This window comes from Myotis davidii, unplaced genomic scaffold, assembly GCF_000327345.1.
Source record: "Myotis davidii unplaced genomic scaffold, ASM32734v1 scaffold332, whole genome shotgun sequence".
NCBI lineage: Eukaryota > Metazoa > Chordata > Mammalia > Chiroptera > Vespertilionidae > Myotis > Myotis davidii.
In genome coordinates, this window is record NW_006285779.1 from 4075224 (window position 1) to 4098810 (window position 23587).

The following is a 23587-nucleotide window of genomic DNA, read 5'->3' on the forward strand; positions in this document are numbered from 1 at the left end:
AGTAAGGCGGGGTTGCTGAATCTCCAAGCCTCGTTGTAGGCCGTGTACTGGGGGTGGCTGTACGGGTTGCCGGAGAACTCGCTCCCTGCGGGAGGGTGGGGGAGTAGGATCAGACGCGCGCAACACCGAGGCGGACCCGATGTTGCAAGCTGTGGGCCAGGCGAAGGCGGAGCAATCCACTGAGACCGCGTGGGGAGAGCCCTGGGTGCGTGTGTGTGTGTGTGTGGCGGGGGGGAGAATGCAGCAGCACCCACGACCCTCGCACACGGGAGTGGAGAGACCTGCGGAGCGGTGCTCCCCTAGGACACCTCGCGGGGGCGTCTCTGGCACCCGAGAAGGGTTGATTCTGGGTCCAGGCACACCTACCCCGCTGCGTGGGAGGACAGGGTCTTTTTAGCACAGACTCTGGTTCTCGGAGGCATAGCCCCCCGGGGTGGAAGCGGGGGAGGGTGGCGAAGAAAGGCCCTGGGGACACTTTGTCCCAGAAAGTCCTAAAAATGGCATCTTAGCACTGTGCCCAAGCAGGGGCTTGGGTTCTGCTGGGAACCCCCCTCCCACCTTTCCCTCCGAGAGACCGGACTTGTGGGGCACGCAGCAGGGGAAGGGGGTGGCGGGCAGCAGGTGGACTGCCTGCCCAGCCGTGAGCGGTGAGCGGAGGGCCCCGTGGGTTCCCAGCCCGTCGGAAGCCGCTTCACTCCCTCCACGGGAGAAAGGCCACATCTCCGGGTTTCCCCCTCGCCCTTTCTCCTGTGTGATGACCCCAGACTGTTTACAGTGATCCCTAACCGCGGGTTAAGTAGAGGAGAAGGGGCCCCTCTCGGAGAGGGAGCTGGGGTGGGGGTGGGGGATGCAGCCACTGGAAAGCCTGTTTATTGACGAGGAGGGAAAGCATGCGTGCAGCAGGATAATGAGCTTCTGAGCTCAACTGTGACCAAGAGGAACTGAGCTATCTCCTTCCCCATCGCTAATGAAACAAGTGTAATTTCCTCATCAGCACTAGATTCTGTTTAACGACTCCCCCCTTGCCACCACGAGCTCTCTGCGCTCCCCTCATCCCCACCTCCTTACAGACTCCCCCCTCCCCCACCCCACCTCTCCAAGACCTCCAGCCTCCACCAGCTCACTGCTGGGACCTTCCTGGAAGAGTCTCCTTGCTCTCAACACTTCTACTCCCCCTACCCCACATCTGGGTCTCCTCGCCCACACCCCTCAGCTCCTCCTACCCAGTTCCTCTAAGTCTCTTCAGCCCCTTTCTACCACACTCTGCAGCAATGCCCTCTTAGCCATGCCCTTCCCCCGACTCTGCTTTTCCAGGCTGTCCCTGGATGGACAGTCCAGGAAGGGGGTCAGTCACCCTTTTCTACCCACCCCCCTCCCATGAGAGCTGAGCTTCAGGGAAGGGGCACACAAGAAGGCAACCATGGGAGCGGGTGCAGGCCCAGTGAGGCTCACCCTTATTAACCAAGAGTTTTCTGGTGTTTATGCAAATAGGTGCTTCAACTCTCTTTGGCTCCAAGTCTGGCTCCAGTCTGAGGTGAGGGATGGGGAAGAGCACAACACCAGAGCCTAAAAGCGACCTCTGCCTCTGATTCACACCGCCTAACCCAGCTGCGCCCAGCCAGGGGATGGTCTGCACTCTGAGGAGCGAAGAGCCTGGTTCCTCTGAGGACATGTGGGGGTGCCTTAGCTCATTTCTCTGGAGCTAGCCTCTCTGGTTCCTGCCGTAGCCTGTCCCCTGTTCCTCTATCATTCGGGGTGGGGTAGGTTCCCTCTTCTCTCTAGGGTGGGGTAGGTTCTTAACTTTGGTCTTCCCTGTGGGTTGGTGTGGACCAGGGTGGCTTTGTCTGAGTGACTGACATGTCTCTGGAAATGGTTCTTGGATCCAAGTTTCCATGGAAACCAGGGCAGGCTCTTCCAAGCAGTATCAGCTGGCTGGGGGTGGGCTGGGGCACTGAGGGTGGAGCTGAGGCTGAGTGCTCCTTGGGCACAGGCTTGAGTGGGTGGGCCCTATGAAGGGGCCATGACATACAGTGGGATGCACACAAGGGGCACTTCTGCAAGCTCCTTCCCTAGGTTGCTTATGAAAGAGGATGCGGGACCAACTGCAGCTCTAGGGAGAGTGAGGGGTAGAATAGCAGTGTTTTGCGGGGAGGGGATGTTGGATCTCTTCCCACCCCCAGCCTCAGCCTAAAGACCACTCAGCAGCTCACCCACAATTTAGTTACTCCCACATAAATTAGGCAGCTACAGCGTTGTCACCTACCAGGCACCATTCCTGCCAGGGTGGAGGTGGGGTAGCTTCCCTGGCCAGTGGGGGGCACGTGAGGGGGGTAACCAGGCAGAGTGGTGCTCGCCATGTCACGACCTGGAAAAACACAAAGGGGAAGGCATGAGGCCTGGCAGAGAGGGGCCTGCCTCTATGCATACCAGGGCACTCCATGGGAAGAGAGCCCTTGGAGAAGAAAGAACTGTGTGTAGACAGAGATGCATGTGATGAGCAGATCCGGGTGTGCCTTTACAGGTGTGTGAGCTCGTGACCTACATGTCTGTCCTATGATCAGCTGTGTATGCACGTCCACTCTGTGGAGCTCTTTCTCTGTGTGTGTGTGTGTGTGTACGTGTTTGCCTTTGCTTGTGTCTCTTTGTAGCCCAAACCCAGATGGAGAAGGGTGGGAGGATGACCTGGCTTTACTCTCCTTTCCCAGCCAGGTCTTCAGCTGTGGTCTCTCCAGTAACCAAATGGACTTCTATGATCTTGCTCATCTCTCTCCTCCCCAACACCCTGCCTGTCCTTCAGGTTTGGAGATACCCCCCACCACCCACATGGGATAATGGTCTTTCTTTTCCTCTCCAAGAGATGCTGCAGGTGCTGGGCCTGGCCGGTGTGGAGAGCAGGGCGCCAGCCAGTGAGCTACTCTGTTGTGTGCGTTTATGGCATTTAAATGACAGAAAACCATCTCCGAAGTGAATCAGAAGCTTTTGAGCCAACAGTGCAAGTGGATCAGATCAAGTTCCAAAATCTGCATCCGCCCCCGCCCCCCGGCCCCGCCAACTGATGACATCTGTCCTGAGAGTCCTCTATTAGCTAGAGCCTGGAGAGCAGGAGGCAGGGCTTTCCTTAATGGGAAGGCAAATCAAGTCAACATTAGGGAAATACCCATGGTCCACAGACATCTCTTCAACACACCTGCACCTGAGTGAGTGGCCTCCCTCCCTGCCTGTCCCCTTTACCACCATGAAGAGGTCACCACCACCCTTTGCATTTTTCTCCCTTTGCTAATCATAATAATTTGCCCTCATGCTCAGGCCGGTTTGGCTCAGTGGTGAGAGTGTCAGCCCATGACTGAAGGGTCACTGGTCTGATTCTGGTCAAGGGCAAGTACCTTGATTTCAGGCTCAATCTTTGGCCCCTGTCAGGGCGCGTGTAGGAAGCAACCAAGCGATGTGTCTCTCTTGCATCGATGTTTTCCTCTCTCTGTCTCTCACCCTTCCACTCTCTAAAAACCAATGGAAAAGAATATCCTCAGGTGAGGATTAACAACAACAAAAATTGCCCTCTTTCTTCTCCCACACTTTCATGCCCTAGACCAGTGATGGCGAACCTTTTGAGCTCGGCGTGTCAGCATTTTGAAAAACCCTAACTTAACTCTGGTGCCGTGTCACATATAGAAATTTCTTGATATTTGCAACCATAGTAAAACAAAGACTTATATTTTTGATATTTATTTTATATATTTAAATGCCATTTAACAAAGAAAAATCAACCAAAAAAATGAGTTCGCGTGTCACCTTTGACACACGTGTCATAGGTTCGCCATCACTGCCCTACACACTACTTTCTGCTCTCCTGGGTCCCATTCATCCTCTCCAAATTCCCTTTATCCTCCTCTTCATCCAGTGCCACTCTCCCACTCCAGTGTCTCTGTCCAACCCTGGGAAAGCAAGGTGTGGCTGGAGGAAGTTATGGAACTATGCATATCTGGCCCAGTTCACTTTCACTAATCCTCATCCTCCTAATGTCTATTCCAAAGTCAGTCTCTCTCTCTCTCTCTCTCTCCTTGCCACTCTCACCTTGAAACTGACCTCTCCTCCTAGGTTTCTGAGTTTCCTCATCCCCACCTTAACATATCTGAGTGATTCACCTTTCCTACCCTCAGAGATTCAGTTCAAATTTCTGTATTTCTATTCCTTTTGTGTTTGTATAATCTTAATCATAGAACCTTGGTCATTAGCTGTCCCACTGTCACCTCACGCTTGACAGGAATAAAAGCTCATTCACTGTCTCCATTATCAGCTCTACCAACAACTTACTTGAAGACCACGAGACCAAACATATTGGAGTCTTTCCTGACATGGCTTTTCCCTCTCCCTCCATGTGAAGTCAGTCACCAAGTGTGCCCAGTTCCTCTTAGCAATGCCTGTGACATCTGTCCCTTCTCCATTTCCTCCAACACCTCCATAGCTCAGCTCCAAAGACCTGCCCTTGGTTTGCCACAACGATTTTCTTGCTTATATTCCCCGCCTCTACATTCTTCCCTCTCAGGTCTCTCCCAACTGTGGATGCTTGGCTTGTCCTCATAAAACACTGCTCTCAACACTTCCCTTGTAAAAACCATCATTGATTCTGTGTAGCCTACAGTTTGAATCTAAACTCGGCCAGGCTTTCCCAGCGTCCCAGGTGCTCCTCCCAGCCAGCTTCCTCAGCTCTGATCTGCACCCCTCCTGGTTCAGTTTGACTGCTTTCACTGGCGTGTTGCTGTGAAACCTCTGTGCTTTTGCCATATCATTTTCATCTTCTTACTCATAGTTTCCTTCTCCTTCCAGCTCAAACCCCTACTATTCTACCCTTCAGAGTTTATCTCTCCTAAACTTCTGTAGCGTCTGTGCTCCATGGATGAGCATGTCATTATATTTCATATTTTACCAGCCCTGTTGTTTCATATCATGGCTTGCTTCTTCGAGCAGATCATAATCAAACTGAGGGTCCTGTCTTCTGCGCTTTCTTGCACAGTTGAGAAATGGTAGGTGCTCAATAAATACTTGTTAATTTTCTACCATTCTATGCATTTATAGCCAACACAAACAATAGAGGGGGGCTATATTGTTTTTTAATTGTTTCATATTTGTTGATCTCCTTTGAAGAGGTAAAGGCTGGGACAAATGTAAATGTTTGAATCTGCCTTTTCTCTAAAAATAGTTTGAACAGTGGATTATGAGTGTTTACAGGTTAATGAGAGATTAACAGTAAGGGACTCAAATATTGTGACTCAGCTTTCTCATGCAATAGAATAATTTTTCTCTAACCTATCTATTATAGCCAATTTCTTACACTGTAAAACTCAAGAATAAACAAAGGAGTGGAACTATTAAACAAGAGATTGCTTTAGACTCCCAGAGAGATAGCAGAAAGAATCTGTTTGCTTTGTTGTGGGTTTTCTTTCATTGACTTCTATTGTCAATTAATGGTCTACTCCTTCTGACCACCTCTCAGAGAAGTGGACCTGAAATGGACAATGACAGCCATATCCATCAATTCCTAGAGAGATTAATAATATGACATATATTGGTCAAAAACAGACCAAGACAGCCCCAGCTGGTTTGGCTCAGTGGGTAGAGCATCGGCCTATGGACTGATCAGGTTCCAGGTTCGATTCTGATCAAGGACATATACCCGGGTTATGGGCTTTATCCCCAGTAGGGGGTGTGCAGGAGACAGCTGATCAATGATTCTCTCCCATCATTGATGTTTCTCTCTCTCTCTCTCTCTCTCTCTCTCTCTCTCTCTCTTTTTCTCTCTGCTCTTAAAACTCTCTTTTCCTCTCTGAAATAAATAAAAACATATTAAAAAAGAAAAAAGGACCAAGACAGAGGAGAGTTAAAGAGAATATAAAAGATTTAGAAACCCAATTCCTCTTGGTCTTGTGATCTTAATGTATACAAAGCAGCTAGGAAAAGAAGTAGGCTTCTTTCTTAATAAACAGGAATTTAAATGCATCTGAATTCTGATTTTCAGCTGCATGGTTTCCACAACCTGTCACACATGAATTCCTTGTAATATGTTTTTGTCACACAATCCCGTCCTTAGCCTCAGAGGCTGGATGACTGGAAAGGTGTCTCCAGCTAACCTGGAGGAACACCTCCAGGGTTTTTTGTTTATTTCCACTGGATTTTTTCCTTGCCAACTTTTATTTCCACTGGCTTTTTCTTTTGCCAACTTTCAACATATAGACACTTTGGCGTGCTGAAGGTCACCCACAGAACTGCTGCCTGAAAGAGACATTTCTGAATTCTACTTTAAACACAGAATCTATAGAGTGCTATTCAGGCTTTTTTTTGTTATTCTTAATCCTCACCTGAGGATATTTTTCCATTGATATTTAGGGAGAGTGGGAGAGAGAGGGAAAGACAGAGAGAAACATCAATGTGAAAGAAACACATTGATTGGTTGCCTCCTGCATGAGCACCAACCAGGGCCCAGGCCAGGGAGGAGCCCTGGGCTGAAATCAAACCCAGGACCCTTTGGTCCGCAGGCCAATGCTCTATCCACTGAGCTAAATCGGCTAGGGCCAGACTTTTTTTTAATAGTCAAGTTGTCACTTTATTTTTTTTTCTCAAAATGAACTTTAAAAAAATTTAAGTAATATTGGTTTATAACATTATCTAAGTTTCAGGTGTACAATATTATCATTCAATATCTTTATTTATTTGAAGAACACAAAAACACCTATTCAAAAATATATATGCGCTTCTATGCTCATTGCAGCATTATTTATAAGATATGGAAACAACCCAAGTGCTCATTGATTGATGAAGGGATAAAGAAGATGTGGTATATCCCACAATGGAATACTACTCAGCCATACAAAAAGATGAAATATTGCCATTTGTGACAACATGGCTGGGCCTCAGGGGTACTATGCTAAGTGAAATAAGTCAGGCAAAAAAGGGCAAAAATTGTATGACTTCACTCGTATATAGGCTATAAGACAAAAGAAGAAACAAGTGAACAAACAAAACAAAAATCAACACATAGATACAGATAGCTTGGTGGTTATCAGACATTTTAGAATGTGCGAGAAGAAACCCATGATGAGGTAAAACATGCACGCTTCCGGAAGGTCAGCATACAGCTGTGCTGCTGCTGCTCCAGATTCCGGAACATCAGTGCCAACAAAGGTGCAAGCTACTGCATACAAAGCACTCTCAATGGCTTCATTAGTACACAGGTGACACCTGAAGAGCAGGAAAACATTGACCAAACTCTTGTCGGAGCCATATATTCTCCCGAAACACCATTGTCAATAATGGAAAACACATACTGCAGGAAGTTTTCAAATTACTAAGACTGTCATACCGTTTGCCCAGCAGCACTCTTTGAGCAAGCCTCTTTTAGTGAGAGAATATGAATGGGTAATGGAATCGGTGCAAGGAAGAATCGACAGAGCACTGGGTCTTGTGTTACGACAGACAGATGGACAAATGGGAGCGGAGACAAACTCTAAAACTGTAAGACAGCACAGCCACCTCCTTAAACAAGCAAAAGCTTAGGAAGAGAGAAAAAGCCCCAGCTACACAGCAAAATACATCAGTTATAAAATATGTGCCATCTAACAGGAGATAGGAAGCAGTAAAGCATTTGCTTTGCTCACTGACAATGCCAGTAACATAAAAACAGCACCAAGAATCACAAATGGATAAAATGCCACATATTACAAGGGGATGGACATTTCATGTTGGAGACTTGCTTCCTAAGATTATAGTTTTAAAGATGGAAGAGCCTTTGAGATGATCAGTCTAACTTGCTTGTTTTAAAGTTGAGAAAATGGAGGCACACAGAGCCAGAATGACTTTCCTCTGGCTCCAGAGCTAGTATATGACAGAGCCAAAGTGTGAAGCTACGTCTGTACCATACTACCTTATAATGATGACATGAAGCCAGGTACTCCCAAAAGGGCCAAAGAAAGGAAAAGAAGTCATCCAACCAGCAAAATCTCATATTGCCACGGCCATCGTTAAGATGAGACAAGAAAAAGGAGGACACGAATAAAATACACTCAAAGTCTGTAGTGAAGCTCCATGGGGTGGAGTATTAATCTCCTTTGAGAGTTTTCTAAAAAACAAAGAGGCTCTTCAAGAAACAGTAGTAGTTGAGTCTCTTAAAGTACCCAAAAGTGTTAGAAGCACTGTACTTGATGAGGATGCCTTCTCAGTTCAACTGCAGAAGTCCCTGAAGATTCTAAAGCCAATTTCTACAGCAATCACTGCATCTGAATCAGACAGTGCACTTTTGTCAGGCATTCCCTACCAAATGGGCCAGATCGAATCAACTGTTTTGGAGAGAATCTAAGTGAAGTTGCTCTTACAAGTACAGAGAAAAGCAAAGTGAAAGACCGTTAAGAAACTGGAAAATTTCAGTCACCAGATAACTTATGCTATTTCATCTAAGATTCAAGGGCAGACTTGTGTTTCTACTTGTACCTAGGCTAGCCAGCATTCATTGAGCACCTGCTATATGCTAGGCACTGTCCTAAATATTTTCTGTGTATTATCTCATTTAATGCTCATATCAACCTATGCCAGAGGGGTTCTCAACCTGTGGGTCGCGATCCCTTTGGGGGTCGAACGACCCTTTCACAGGGGTCGCCTAAGACCATCGGAAAACACATATGTAATTACATATTGTTTTTGTGATTAATCACTATGCTTTAATTATGTTCAATTTGTAACAACGAAATTGGGGGTCACCACAACATGAGGAACTGTATTAAAGGGTCGCGGCATTAGGAAGGTTGAGAACCCCTGACCTATGATGTTGATCTGTTTTTAATCACCATTTTATAGATAAGAAACGGAAACTCAGAGGCGCTAAGTATTATGTTCAAGATTTCACAGCTAGTACATGGCAGAACCTGGACTACAGAACAAGCAGTATACTTGGGTGATTCTAGAATGACAGTCTCAAATATTGTAGACCCAGGAAATACATACTAGTAGCCATTTGGTCCAGATAATTAACCTGGGATTATGCTGAGCAAATTCTTCCTATAACAGAACATCTTGTCACTTATTGTTTTTTGCATGTTTCAGGTGCTTCCATTTTCCACAACAAGGGTTCACTGATCCTGTAGGACTCCATTGATGTGCTTTGGGAGTCCCGTAGAAAGTCATACATTAAATGTTTATATATAAATAATATCTAGATAGCTTTTAGCATAGTCTCAAAAGTATTCATGACCCAAAGATTAATAAGCAGTATTTATAAAAGACCAAAAGAACCTCTGTTCTTTGGTATAGGAAAGGCACTGATTTGTTTGAAGCCACTTGAACTGTACTGATAAGATCATACAAAGAACAGCAAAATAACACGTGAAGAAGCAGAGAAGCTTATCTCAAGTAAAAAAAAAAATGTCAGCATTTAGAAGACCAAGGAAATGATAAAGAGGAAGCTGCTGAAGCAGAGGGATGCTTCAGCTCAGTGATGGCTCAGACAGCAAGACTTATTAGACATAGATTTATGCAGCAAAAGTTATATTCGATGAGTTTAGAGATGCTTTTCCTCAGCATCTTTCTCTGAAAATGAGCACTTTTGCTATCCACTTGACACTATGGAGGACCCTAAGGCCAGAAAGCATAACTCTTGTTTTGCTAACCTATCCTCAAGTTTGCCTGCTTTTCATAAGGTAGTGAAAACGAAGACATTAGATTGCTTCAAGGTTGGTAGTCTGTGGCTGCATTGGACACAAGCATTTATACTGCTCCCAAGAATACACAGTTATTAGATTGGTAATTGCTGCCTAAATATACCATATACTTACATTTACTATACCAGTTAAGATCACATGACCAATCCAAATTACATAATGCACTAACATAACAAACTTTAAGTCTGTAAACGATGCTTTAAAAGGAGAGGGAATGCCAGGCCGCTGTGGCTCAGTGGTTGAGTGTCAACCTATGAACCAAGAGGTCATGGTTCGATTCCTGGTTAGGGTATATGCCCTGGTTGGGGACTCGATCCCTAGTAGGGGTGTGCAGGAGGCAGCCAACCAATGATTCTCTCTCATCCTTGATGTTGCTATCTCTCTCCCTCTCCCTTCCTCTCTGAAATCAATAAAAATATATTTAAAAAAATAAAATAAAAGGGAAGAGAAAGAGTTTTTTAAAGAATATTTCATTTTGTTTCTTATTTCCCAGGTTTTCAAGTCCTTCCACGGGTGTGAGGTCCCCCAGCCCCAGCCAGTCTTGGCCCCACAGCTCCTCATCCAGAGGCTTGTCTTCTCTGGGTTCCAGCAGAGGGGGCTGTGCCTGCAGCTCAGAGTGGCTGCTCTCCTAGCTGATCTTGCTTCCCACAGACAGTTCGATCTTAATTTAGTCCCTGGTGTATCCTAGGCAGGGATGCTGCCCAGATCTGTGTGGACTCAGTGAGGGCTTCCCCTTCACAGCCAATGGGCTGGACCAACCAGGCATGCTGCTCACACCCCTTCTCCTCACAGCACATGGCCTTCATCTGGGCCATGGTAGTCTGCTGGCCCAGGACCCCACAAGAGGAGGCTTGCTTCTAACTCAGCTGGACTATGGGTGGACCTGCAGCCTCAGCATCCGAGTATAAGGCTAGGGAGTATTGGGAGAATCACATTTTCCGAGGGCTGATCGGGAACTTGGTTAGTCTAACTCCCTCATTTTACAGAAGAAACTAAGGCTCAGAGTTGGGAAGACATCCTAGCCCTCTCATTTCACTTCCCCACACTGCCTTTCTCTGGCTCCATTAGCAAATCACCAATGAAGACTGGAGTTGGGCAGGCGCTTGCTTTCTAGAAGGCTGGGGCCCAGGCTCACGGATGGGCTCAGAGCAGGAGACACCCTCGTGCTGGGTGGGCAGAGGTTAAGCCTGTTTGCACAGTCTCCCGATACTCCAGCTCTGCCAGTTCCTCTCTGGCTTTATTTTGTTCTCTGAGAGCACTGAATTGTCAGCTCTAATCCTTCCGAAAGCGCAGCGTTTTTCAGGCGCTCTGTGTAAGTGAAACCCTAATCCCAAGGAAAACGGCCACTTAAGCTGCTGGAGCATTAGGCTGCTCCCTGAGCCTGCCCAGGATTTCCTCCCTCCCGCCTGCCAGCCCAGCCACCACCTGGGAGGAGAGGGGAGGATTCCAGTCTGAAGGCAGCAAAGCCCTCTCAGAAGCAACAATAGTGGCAGGGCTTGCCTCCCAAAGCTCAGGTTGAAATGTGTTTGTCCTGAGGCTACAGCTAATGTGGGGGAAGGAAGGATTCTGATCACCCTGGGGAGACAGTGGGGGAGGGGTCTTCCCATCACCTTGGGGGATAGCTGGCTCTTTGAGGGAAACAAGCTTTCAGGTCTTGCCTAGGTGGCTTTGAGGCCCCAGGACATTGCTAAGAACTTTGGTTCCCATGCATACCGGTAATATTCATTGGAAAACCACTATTTAGGCTTTCTGGCCATTTAGAAAAGGTTGGGTTGATTGACTTGACTTTTACTTAGCCAACCTTTTCTTCATAGGAAGTGCCAAATAATGGAGTGAACAAGCTTAGTGCTGGGAGATCCCCCCTTCGGAGAACTCTCCTTTCGGACACCTCAAGCATCTCTGAACATTTGCAGCAGCCTAAACACTCCCTATAATCTAGCGAATCATGAAAGCAGTGCCCAGTGTTTTCTACTAGGTAATCCTTTGTTGGCCTGAGTTGGCTACTATATGCACTTGAAAAAAAGATCAATGATTTCTTGAAAATAGTTTGAATCAAATTTAAACTGGCCCCTCTCCCTGATCTCTAAATGAATTGGTGAAACTATGCTATGGAGGACCAAGCACAGTCCATTTGGCATGTTCAGCCCTTGGGTCTCATGGATGGAGGGGAAAGATGAACCGAAGAGTCAAGAAGAGAGGCCCAAAGGAATGGGCCAAATTTGAACTCAGCTTAGAACACCATAGAATTACATCTGTGCTGAGATGCCTGGGAGCCCTTTATACCTCCCCTCTGCAGCTCCATTAGCAGCCCCTTGTGCTTCTGCCCAAGGAACCCTCCTGGGAAGGGCAGCTGAATGGGAAGGCCGGTGGGCACAGGCATTGGGCATGGGATTGGAGCTGGAGACGGGGGTGGTACAGGTTTTATACTGCTCAAATTTGACCTGACTCTCCCATCCTAGAGTAGATTAATGCCTCTTATTTTCAACATTCTTTCCCTCTAGAGGTGCATGAGATAAAGGAGGAAGAAAAAGAGCCCTGATCCAATGACTCCCTAGGCTGCAGGCCCAGGGCACCTGCATTATCTGTCAATGTCTCATTGCTATGGAAATGCCCCCATAATTAAATCAGAGATGAGGTCTGGTGGCTGGAGGTCCTTGGGGATGTGGCTGGAGGCCTCAAAGATGTTTGGAGGAAGCTAGCGTCTTTCTATTGGGCCCTTTTCCGTTTACATGAAGGGTCCAGGGCCTGAGGGTGCCGAGGAGAAACCGTCTGGCTTGGTTCTGCCTCCACAGGAAAGGGCTCTCTGACTTGCCGCATGTTGGTGTTGCCCTAGTCCTCTCCTCTCAAGGTTGGAGAGGAACTCTGATGTCTGTGCCCTAAATTCCTCTGGCTAATCGGGCTTTGGGCTGATAGACAAGACTAGGAGACTCCCAGCCTCCTCCAAAAACATTTCTCAGCCTTTATTGCCCTCTCCTCCCCTGAGGGGCTGGCCAAGGGCTGAGCTGTTTGTTTTATGGAGGGAAATGCAGTCACATTGGAAGGGGGTTGTTAACTACAGGAAAGAGGCCGTTCCAGGACTCCCTGAGTAGGAGGAGAGTTTCCCAGGGTCCACACTTCTGTCGGCTAAAAAGCCACTTTGCTGACCACCCCAGATGTGGACAAGGAGTCTGGGCTTCTACGGGTTCGCAACCCTTTCTCAGAAGCTGAGCTCACACTGCTCTCCCAGGCTTCCAGGCCCTGGGGGCCAGCCCTTGCTTTTCTTTGCCTGACTGGGCTCTCCACCTCTGCTCAAACCAGCGTCTCCCTCTCCCTGCTTTGGGCAGCAACCACATCGCCTCCTGGTTCTTAGCTATGGATCCCTTCAGAGCTGCAGTCTCTCTCTAGGCATCCAGAGAAGTCTCTTCCAAGCTCTTGAATAAAACTAATTTCTTCCCACCAGTGTGGGGAAGCTAACAAGGCTCCCATACCACTGGGGAGGAATGCACTGCCCTTGGCATTATTTCCAATGTTCAGACATTTTCCCAAAGAAAATAGAAGATTCTCTGCTGAGACTTAGCTGTCTGGAAGCTTGGTTGCTAAGCAGGGGACAGACTTTACCTGAAAGGCTACTTGAGGTTCATCCCTTTCCATGGCTCCCGAATTCCAAAACAATAAGCTATAGGTGTGGTCTTCATTTTTTTTAATCCTTTATTATCTCCATATCTCACAATTTGCTGAGCAGTGGTGGGGAAGGGGAAGTAGTCTCCAAATCTGTTATAATCACAAAACTATATTTCTCTTATCTTTTTTAGAATATTAAATATGCTTATTTTATAGTTGCTTTGCATTGATCTATGCCAGTGATGGCGAACCTATGACACACGTGTTAGAGGTGACACACGAACTCATTTTTTTGGTTGATTTTTCTTTGTTAAATGGCATTTAAGTATATAAAATAAATATCAAAAATATAAGTCTTTGTTTTACTATGGTTGCAAATATCCAAAAATTTCTATATGCGACACGGCACCAGAGTTAAGTTAGGGTTTTTCAAAATGCTGACATGCCGAGCTCAAAAGGTTCGCCATCACTGATCTATGCTCTCCAGTGCTAGGGGTATTAATTGTCCTAATTATCGCTTCTGTGAACCTACCTTGTGATAGTGTGTGTTGATATGAGGTGTGTAATTTTTTATAGTGAGCTCATCTTTACTGGTGAATTTTTTTTCCCTGTGGGAGTCCCAGGTGCCCTGGATTGGGGAGTGTCTCTTGTTCAACCCCCGCCTCCAGTATGATACCAACAGATTCTCACATACTGCTCTGGCTTTGAGTTTCCCTCTATTTGTGGTACCAGAGAGTGAGGTTTGGTCATGTGTAAACAACCCTTGTTATATTTTGCCCAGCTGCGTTTTGGTGAGTTTCACCTTCCTTGCTTATGGAGCTCAAGTCTCACTCCTCCGTTACCTCTCTGGGACTAAGATGAATTGGTGAGAACTACATTTGCATGAAGCTTTCCCAGTGCGTGACAGTGATGCACACTACAGGCCAGTGACGGCCGCTCAGTGCAATAGCTCGGGAGACCGGTGTATTCCTCAGCTTCTAGAGCAGTGATGGTGAACCTTTTGAGCTCGGCGTGTCAGCATTTTGAAAAACCCTAACTTAACTCTGGTGCCGTATCACATATAGAATTTTTTTGATATTTGCAACCGTAGTAAAACAAAGACTTATATTTTTGATATTTATTTTATATATTTAAATGCCATTTAACAAAAAAAATCAACCAAAAAAATGAGTTCGCATGTCACCTCTGACATGCGTGTCATAGGTTCGCCATCACTGTTCTAGAGTGAGCAGGCAGAGCCGCCGCCCAGCCCTAATGCTCTCCGGCACCATCTCATTGCATTCAGCTCCACCTTCGGGGTGGACTTTCCCCAGGCCAAGCGACTCTCTAAATGCTCAGAAGCATCGCCAAGGGACTTTGGGAATCCTGAAACTAGTACTCATCTTCTCCCAGATCAACATTAATGCCAGTGTCCCCTCATATTCCTCTGTGGCTGCAGACCTGACCAGGCACAGGAAGGCAGGGAGGGTTCAAGGTGAGGAGGGCATAGGGAAGAGGGGCTCTTTCTACCAGTGGTGAGAGACTTGAAGGAATGAAGGCACTAATTCACAGCTGGAGCCAGAGTCCTCACTGAAGAGGCCCTGATCCAGAGGTCCCTGGGACCACTGAGGGGTTGATGGCGGCTCCCTGTGAGGTCCTTTGGAAGAATAAGAAGTTAGAAGACGATACCAGCCACAGCCAGCCAACCTGAGGAAGCCTGGGGCCAGAGTGCCCCCAACCTACTCTCTCGTCTAGCTGGTCCCTTTTTTCTTATCACTTAGGAGCCACTCGGCTCCGTTCCAGATCAGCAGCCTAGAGCAGTGGGCTGGAGAGAAGAGGTGCCGCTGAGCTAGCGCAGCCCAGTGGCGGAAGGGAAAGTGGGTGATAAATTTAAATAACCAGCTTGACTTGGCAGCTTGCTGAGTTGTGATGCAGTGAAATTAAAATCCCGGCAGAACTTGCAAACACTACCCAGAAAAATCGGTCTCTCTCCTTGGTTCCATGATGGAAGGTGGGGAGGGGAGGCTATCGGGCCGAGCCCCAGCCTCTGGCAGCCACCCTTGCTTGCAATGTGATTAGCTGTGTCCTGGCCCACTGGGCCCCACTCTCCGCTCCACACAATAGTCCAAGCTCCTCTCTCCTCTCAGTCCTGACCTTGTGGAATGGCTGTATCAAGTGGCTGGTGAAGTTTGAAATCAGCTTCCAGTGCCAGGAGGTGGCAGGAATATCAATAAGGTCGGCTCCTCAAGTCAGGCCAGGGCATTCCGGGCTGGTTTCCTCAGGACTCATCCCCGGAGGCTGCAGCTTCAGCTGCCTGTCCCCAGGGAAGATGAGCTGGGTGCCTGAGACGTGAGGAATGAAGAGGGCTCCTTGAACTGGTACACCTAAGCCAGGCTGTAGGCACAGGATGCCCCCCTGCCCACTCACACTGAGCACACAGCTGGCCAGACACCTACCTGAAAGGGCCTCCCTTTTCTTCCTCCACCAAAGCCCTTGATATTCACCCAACAAAGTCAGCTTTTCAAGAATCTTGGGAAGGAATTTCTACAAATACATCACAACCTCTCCCAGATCCCAGTCATGCTTGGAGCCTGGTTCTCCCAGATGCCCACATCTTTCTAGAGAACTCTGTGTCTGCTCTCCTGGCATCACTGCTCACTGCTCCCCACAAAGTCCTGGCCTGAAGGCCGATCTGCTGGACCCACTCCTGAGATGGTCCATGAAGTCTCTGGGCACTGCCCTGCTTCTCACCTTGACAGTACCTTCAGCAAATTCTGTTTGTCCCCATAATAAACACATCATGAATCATTCATCTTTAATAGATTATGCAAATTAGGAGGACATAAAATCAACGAAGATCAATAACTGCAGCCGTTTAATTGCCAGCAAAAACATTTTAAGAATGAGGAGCCCTTTCTCGGGTAATGGCACCATTCATCCAAACACTGGATCTTGGCCTAAGTGTAGAAAAATCATTCCCTGCCCCCATCCCCTTCTACTTCCCCTCCCCCACATCTCCACACACTTCTCTCTTTTTGGTAATTTCCAGTTTCTGAGCGAGTTTCCCCGTCATTACCACTGGTGAACAGCTCCGAATGTTAATGGTTCTGCTTTTGTTACTCCTCGCTTGATTGAAATGTCGCATACAGATTGAGATGTTAGTGCTAACTTGCCACCTGGGAATGTCAAGCTGGGTCTGAAATGAACTTTTCTCACACTTGGATCCAGATGGATCAGCCGGAGATGTTCCCAGGCTGGGCTGGGACTGTTCCAGGGCCATGGGGTGAAAGGTGGAGGGACTTCTCTCCACTAGCCCCAAGTTTTCCTGCAGCAGGAGCCCTGCCCCCAAGTTCCATCTCTCCAGCCCAGGAAGCACCTGCCTTCAGGACTGTGGCCCTGAGCCCAGGGGAGCACAGCTGGGATTAGAGAAAAGTCTTCAGGGCTCTGTTTCACCAGTTACCTAGGGCGGCCCCAGTGGGAAGTGACACTGTAACTCTCGGTAGATCAGGAGAAAGGTGGCCTGGTCTGGGCCACCTCTGCCGAGGGTCACAATACCCAGCAGCTCAGAGAGCTTCCAAGTGGAGCTACGGAGAGCTCACGCCAAGTGTCAGTTGATAATAGGCTGTGTCCTGATCCAGCTAAGATTGTCACTTTCAAAAGCCCGATCAAACAGTTCTCTGACACTTCCGGAACTCAACCTCTGACTCTGGCCACAGAGCTCAACACTGTCCAGGCTGGAAATGTTGCACCAGGACGCCGCTTGAGGGAAAGCTAACAACGGGGCTCTCCCAGCCTCCCAGGTGGTGGCTGGGGGGACACCTGCTGCCCATCTCAGGCCTGAGCCATACTCAGATCACCTCCGAGTCAGAACCAGGGCCCTGTCTTACCCTGGGCAGGGCCAGGCCTGCTCCTGGTCTTGCCCCTGGCTGTGATGCTGGACGCTTGCCACCCTGCTGCCAGGTCCCCAGGCCGCCTCCGCTCGCCTCACTCGGCAGGTAACGCCTCAGTGTCTCCCAATCCCCACCGAGACCCTTCTCAATCATTCTGTCTCCCAAGGAACAAACGGCACATTGCCTTTAGTGGCTCCAGAATAATTAGGTGAATTTTAATAACACCTCAATGTGTGTCTCTCCCACTTGGGCACTTCCCTGGCCTGGAAACCCTTCTGCAGTGCCAGGCGCCTTCCGCAGCCGACAGCTCTGAGGCCTAGCGCTCATCGGCTGGCCCTCACCGCACCACATCCCTGCCTTCTTTCGCTCCAGCTGCTTCTGCTGATCCTAGTCCATGGGAGCACCCGGATTATGTGACCCTGCATTGCCTGTGGGACAGGCCCCACCTCTCTGGCCTTGGGTCAAACCTTGGTCTCTGTGATTTCTCTGGGAAGCCGGGAAAGCACTGGGATAATTGTGCTTTTCTATAACCAGAGAGCTGGATGCCATGTCCTAAGCCACAGCCACCCAGGCTGCCCAGTGGGAGAGGAAAACAGGCTCCCAACAGCCTTGGGGACCTAAGAGCATGGAGGCTGGACCCTGGGCACTCATGCTCCCTTCCCGCCAGCCTGGCCTTTTTACTCTCTGCCTTCTCCTGCGCAAATCCTAGTTAGAGGCTTATAATGCTGGGCACCTCGGTGGTGGCAAGAATAAAGGCAAAGAGAGAGGAAAGAGGATTGGCATAGAGAGCCAGCAATGACCCCCTTTCCGGGCGGAAGCACACAGAGCCTGACCACAGTTTCTTATCCGCACATCTGCACACACCCACCCGGGAAGCACCCTGGATTTTGGAGCCTCACTCTCTCTGCAGATATGGCAGGAGGCCCACTTGTCCCCCTGGGCCCCAGACGGCATGAGCCGAGGAGCTCCCACTGAAAGCCGTGCCCCCACCCTCCCGGAAGCCCTCTTACCGGTCACAACGGGGTATGTCTGCGTGCCTGACACGTTGCTGCCCAGCTCGGGGTTGGTGGATGCAGATAGACTCGACTTGACTTCATCAAGCCCAGGGGTCAGGGCTGGGAGGGAGTACTCGTTCCCCTGGGAGGAGAGAGAAAAGCGACAGCTCTCTATTGATGCACACACTCGGAGAAAGAGCTCAGTGTGCAGATGGGGAGGAGGACCAGGGAGCCCTCCCAGATGGGGTGGAAGGAGATGGCCAGGGAGAGGGAGGGAGGAGGGGAGGGGCGGGCTGGAGGATGACGGAGAGTTTGTATGGGTGGATGCAGACCTGACTGGGAAGCTGAGGTGCAGCCTATACATTATCGGCCATTATCCCAGCACCCTCAATACTGCTGTAGTAGCTCTTCCTAGGAAGCCCCAAGGGTGGAGTATAGCACTGAGGATCCCCTGCTGAGAGGCAAGGGGTGTTTTAAGGTCCCCCTGGGGTGGGGAGCCTTGGGGAGGAGGGATGGACCATGACATGATGGCAGAAGGGCCTAGTGGGGCCTCCAGCCTGGCACTGCTGGGCTGGCTGATCGGGTGCTGGCGCCCCTTTTTTAAAAAACAAACAAAGACAGCCCCATGGGCCCCTCGCTCTCTGCCTGTGCACTGGGGTATGAAATTGGGGAGGGGGAGAGTCCACATGGCTAACAGAAGGGTGGGAGGGGGCCAGTCATTGACTCTGAAAGGGTGTCCTGCCCGAAACACTCGGGTAATTGCCTTTTTATTGCAGCCACCGCCAAGCCAGACCCCAGAGCTGGGCAGGCCAGGAGCCTGCACAAAGCAGGAAAAGTTGCTCTGATTAATATTACGTTAAATTAAAACTGATTTTCTGCTCTTTCGGGTCCGTTTTTTTCCCTTCCGCTTCCTGGCCCCCCCCAGAGGACCCCCTCCCCTCCCTGGCTGGACGGGATTGCCTCGTCATTTCCAATTCCTTCTCGTATTGATCTTCCTGTAGAAATCAGTTTTGTAATTAGCTGCAAATTAGGCCTTCTACTGGGGGTGAAGCTGCCCCCTGATTTATCACCAGAGTAATTCGCTGTGATCGGAGAGAAATTAAAATGAACTCAATTAGGCTTCGGATTTGCTTTATGGGCCCTGCTCCGAGTTTCAGGGGGAAAAATGACTGTGCTGGTGTTTAATAGTCTAATGAAAGTAAATAAAGGTTATTCATTGTAATACAGCCAGGGACTCGGGGAGGGTGCACCGAGGCTCCTGCCTCGGCCGGCTCCTCCTTTGTTGGTTTATGGCTCAGGGCACCTTAAAAAGACTTTTGATTTTTGTTTTATGAAGACAAACAGCTTATGGGATAAAAGGACGGGCGGGGAGAAAGGCGAGTGGCTGTGAGCTGTTGGAGTCCTAGAGCGGAACTGTGCTGTGAGGAGTCTGTGGGGCTGTGCTGGTACACGTGTGCTTATGTGCTGGTGTGTGTGTGTGTGTGTGCACGCGTGTGCTGTGTGTGCATGTGCTGTGTGTTTGAGCATGCACCGTGTGTGTATGCAAGCGCAGCTGAGTGTGTGGTGCTGTGGTTGTGGGCCTGGGCTGGGCTGTAGGTGTGGGAGGAATGGGGGCATGTTCCTGTGTTTGAGCATGTGCACTGTGGGCTACATGAGGTGTGGGTGGAAGGGGGCTGGAGGGGGCTGAGCTGGTGGGGGGAATACTGGGAGCACTGTGGGCTGTGGGGAGAGTTAGCCCAGTGGGTGGTGGTGGTGGTAAACATGTGCACAGGGTTAATGCGAGAAGTTAGCAGATGTGTTTGTACATTGTGTATTATGCGGGTGTGCTGTGGGTGGCGCCCGATGCTGTGTGTTCTGGGCTGTTCTGCATCTGCAGGAAGTATTGGGTCTGAGAGGTAGGCTGTCAGCCTGCCTGGGATCACACCGGACAGCTGGATCGGGGAGCAGGAGGCAGGGACAGCCGGGCAAGAAGAGTGGCTTGGACTTGCATAGACTTTCTGTAGGACCCCGGGGGCGGGGGCGGGGGGGTAGGAGGGAGGATTTAGGCAAGGGACACAGCAAAAGGAAGTTCCTGAGTACTCGACACCAGAAGCAGGTAATGGCAGGGCCAGAAGGAACCTGTCAGATCACACCTCCAAGCCCTTCATCTATAGATGGGGAAACGGAGTCTCTGAAGGGAGTAAGACTTACCCAAGGCCACACTTGCACCCAGAACTCACCATTTCTAACTACCATATGCCATAACGATTTGCCCAACTCTACTATCATGTGCTGTGTGAGCCTGTTCACACGGCCCACACACGGTGCATCCATGAGCAGCACATGCAATGCTGGTGTACACATGGCTGATCCCTGTGCATGTTCTCCAGAGGCCTATTCTGCCAGGTCCTTTCCACTTCTGCACCCAGGATGCGCCTTCCTCACCTGTTCTGATTTGATGTGCTCTGATGCCTGGAAGACGTCAGGGTAGGAAGGACGCTCAAAGACCCGATCCAAAGCTTCCAGCTGCTGCTGGGTGAAGGTGTCAGCTCGCAAGTGCTTCCGCAAACTGTCCACGCCACTCTGGGAGTCTCCATTGGGGACTGATCCCTCGGACACATCTGGGGGACACATGGACACTCGAAGCATCAGTGCAGGCCAGCAAGGCACAGAGTAGTGCAGTGGGTAAAGCAGGGCACCTGGCTTGGTCCCTAGGGCTTCGCACTCCTGCTGGGACCCCTTACTCCCAGCTTTGGGGCTGGAGGGGCTGGCCCAAGGCTGGCCATGCCTCAGACACCTGGCTCAGGAAGCCAGAGCCTCTGAAGGAGCTGGGGAGAGACAGGAAAGTTGTCCCAGGATAGGGGGCCAGAGGACTAGACAGAGGTGGAGCCAGGAGGGCTCTCAGGGGTCATCTCCCCTGAACTCCTATCCCCTGGTCTGGGTCAACCTGGCGAGGAGCTGGGTGTCTGGGACCGGTATTACCCAGCCTGTGGAGAATTGAACGTGGCTCTGAGATGAATTTCAGTTCCACTGACTCCAAGGGTGGAAAATCATGAAATCTCCGAGGCTGAGTGTAACATGGAGACTGGGTGAAGTAATTAACTTCACCACAGAGGGAGGAGGGACTTGAAGCCAAACTGAGGCATGTTGCTTGCACTGGGCCAGGACTGAGACCAGAGCAGGGGGACAGCAGGTGGCAGGTGGGCAGTAAAATGCTAACTCGGACAGACTGAAGACAGAGTCTGTGTGGATGCTGCGGTGCCCAGGCACCCTGCTCAGCCTCTGTCCCTGACCCGGACTCCGGCTAGGCCTCTATCAGAGGCCAGCTCCCTGGCCACCTGGTTCCTCCTGTGGGTCTTGGTGGTGCCACATTAGTGCCCGCTCCCTGGGGCTGCTGGCCAACTCTGTCCACATCCTGCCCTACCTAAGCTTTCTCTCCTTTCTGCTCCCCTGCTTCCCTGCCCTCCCATATCAGGTCCACAGTGAGCCCAGTGCCTACTCTGCCACCTCTCCCTGAACCCCCACCCTGTAACTCCCCTGGACCCAAGCTGGGTTCTCCCCAGCCATAGCTTGGCCAAAAGCAGCTGGGGAGCCTTGGGCCTGGGTCCAGACCATGTTGTAGGCCCCAGGATGATCCTCTGGGACTGTTATATATATCAGTTTATAGGTGATTATACGATATGATATAATCAATATTGCATTATATACAGTAACACCGTACAGTATCATTCGGGAGAACATAGAAAATATTACATATTGATTAACCTCAACCTGCAGCCGTCCTACCCTTTCTTGCTGGCCTCTCAGACGGAGCATGGGGGTCTGTTTTCTTAATGCGACCTCCTGTCATCCCTCCATTTTATTCTGGCGGGGGTGGGCAAGCAAAGAAAGTGGGTGTGTTGAGGGGCGAAGAAAGAGAGAGAGGGAAAGGGTAAGGGAGAGAGAGAGAAAGAAAGAGAGAGAGGAGAGAGAGAGAGAGAGAGAGAGAGAGAGAGATGAAAAACAGGACCAAGTCTATGGAGGACAAACAGACATAAAGACAGCCTCAGTGGTATTTCTATGTGCCTTGTTACTATGGATACAAAACTTGGTGGTTGTGTTTTTTCTGTATAAGCCTCCACAGTGATTTTCTGTTAGGGTGTGGCATATTTATTTTTCCCTTTTGTGTGAGTATTCTCTGTGTAGATGCATCTCTACACATAAAAACATCCACATACATAGGCGTCTGGGTATGTGTAAGTGACAGAGTGAGAACTTTTCTGAAAAGGTGTGTGTGTGCGCATGTGTCATTGCATGGGGAGCAGGAGCCCACGTCCCCCATGTTCTCCTGTCCCTGTGCCATCATCCTAATTCCACCCCTTGTAGCTATTTGCATGTTTCATTGGGTCTATTCTTCCTTGCTAGAGTCCTCCTACCTTTATGGGAAGCCTGGCTGTCAGGACTGAGGGAGGCAGTAAGAGTGTCTTTGTGTTGCCATGTCACCAGTGGGCCTGGGAAGGAGAGTGTGCACTTGTCTGCGAGAGGCTGCCCACACATCATGTGCATGGATGTGTGCATGTGTGTGGCGAGACTCATACCATGCCTCTGTGTGGATTTGTGAATATGCCTGTGTGTGGCTTGACCAAGCCCTTCTGTGTGTGTGTGTGTGTGTGTGTGTGTGTGTGTGTGTGTGTGTCTGTAGGGGCTGAACTGAAGCTTTGTCCTCAGGTCACTGGCTGGAGGAGTCTCTTTTCCTTCATTTATTCAGGGGCCCTTCAGATCTTGACAAATCTGTCACTCTAAATTTGCGAGAGATTATGGTGCTCTCTCCCCAGCCCGCAGAGAGGTGATATATGATATCTGCTGCCCCTATTGATTGCCTGATCTGGTGGCAGAGGCCGGCGAAATGAACTTGAAATGAACATCATGCCTCAACTCATTGTGCGTATAATACACTACTTAATCCCACATTTTTCAGCCGCTATGGAATTCAATTGATCAATCATGTTCCACTGATAGTACTGTTTTAGGGGTTATTGCTGCTCCCTCTACTCACTGACCTTTTTATTTATTTATTTTTTTGTACACTCAGGCCCTGGTGATAAGACAGGTTACAGAGGCAGCAATGGAGAGAAACGGGGAGGGGAAAGGAAGGCAAAAGGAAGCCCGTTCCAGGCAGAGGTGGCGGTGGGAGGCGGGGACAGGGAAGGAGAAGGAAGGGGTGTGGGAGAGGAAAAGGAAGGAGGTGCTAGAGGTGCAGCACAGCAAGCTGGCGTGAAGAAAGCATTCGGAGAACCCCTGAGAGAGGCTGCTGGGGGCTTGAGGAAACTCCCCAAAGATAGAAGGAAGGTGAGGAAAGGGGGAGAGGCAGCAGTAAAGACGAATCATGAAGGAGCACATGGAAAGTTCTGGGCAATCAGGGAGGAGAGCCACAGGGGCAGGGAGAGGGCAGCAGCATGACTGG

At 49.6% G+C, this 23587-nt stretch overlaps 1 protein-coding gene across 1 annotated transcript in view; it reads right to left on the reverse strand.

Moving 5' to 3' along the window:
• PAX2 (paired box 2) overlaps positions 1-23587 on the reverse strand; it is an 85380-nt gene that overhangs the window by 1289 nt on the left and 60504 nt on the right. Inside the window, exons 7-10 of the mRNA XM_015559276.1 lie at positions 20590-20765; positions 18181-18307; positions 2264-2365; positions 1-85 (exon numbers count right to left, since the gene is read on the reverse strand). Coding sequence (XP_015414762.1) covers positions 1-85; positions 2264-2365; positions 18181-18307; positions 20590-20765 — 490 coding nt within the window. The remainder of the gene's footprint in view (positions 86-2263; positions 2366-18180; positions 18308-20589; positions 20766-23587) is intronic.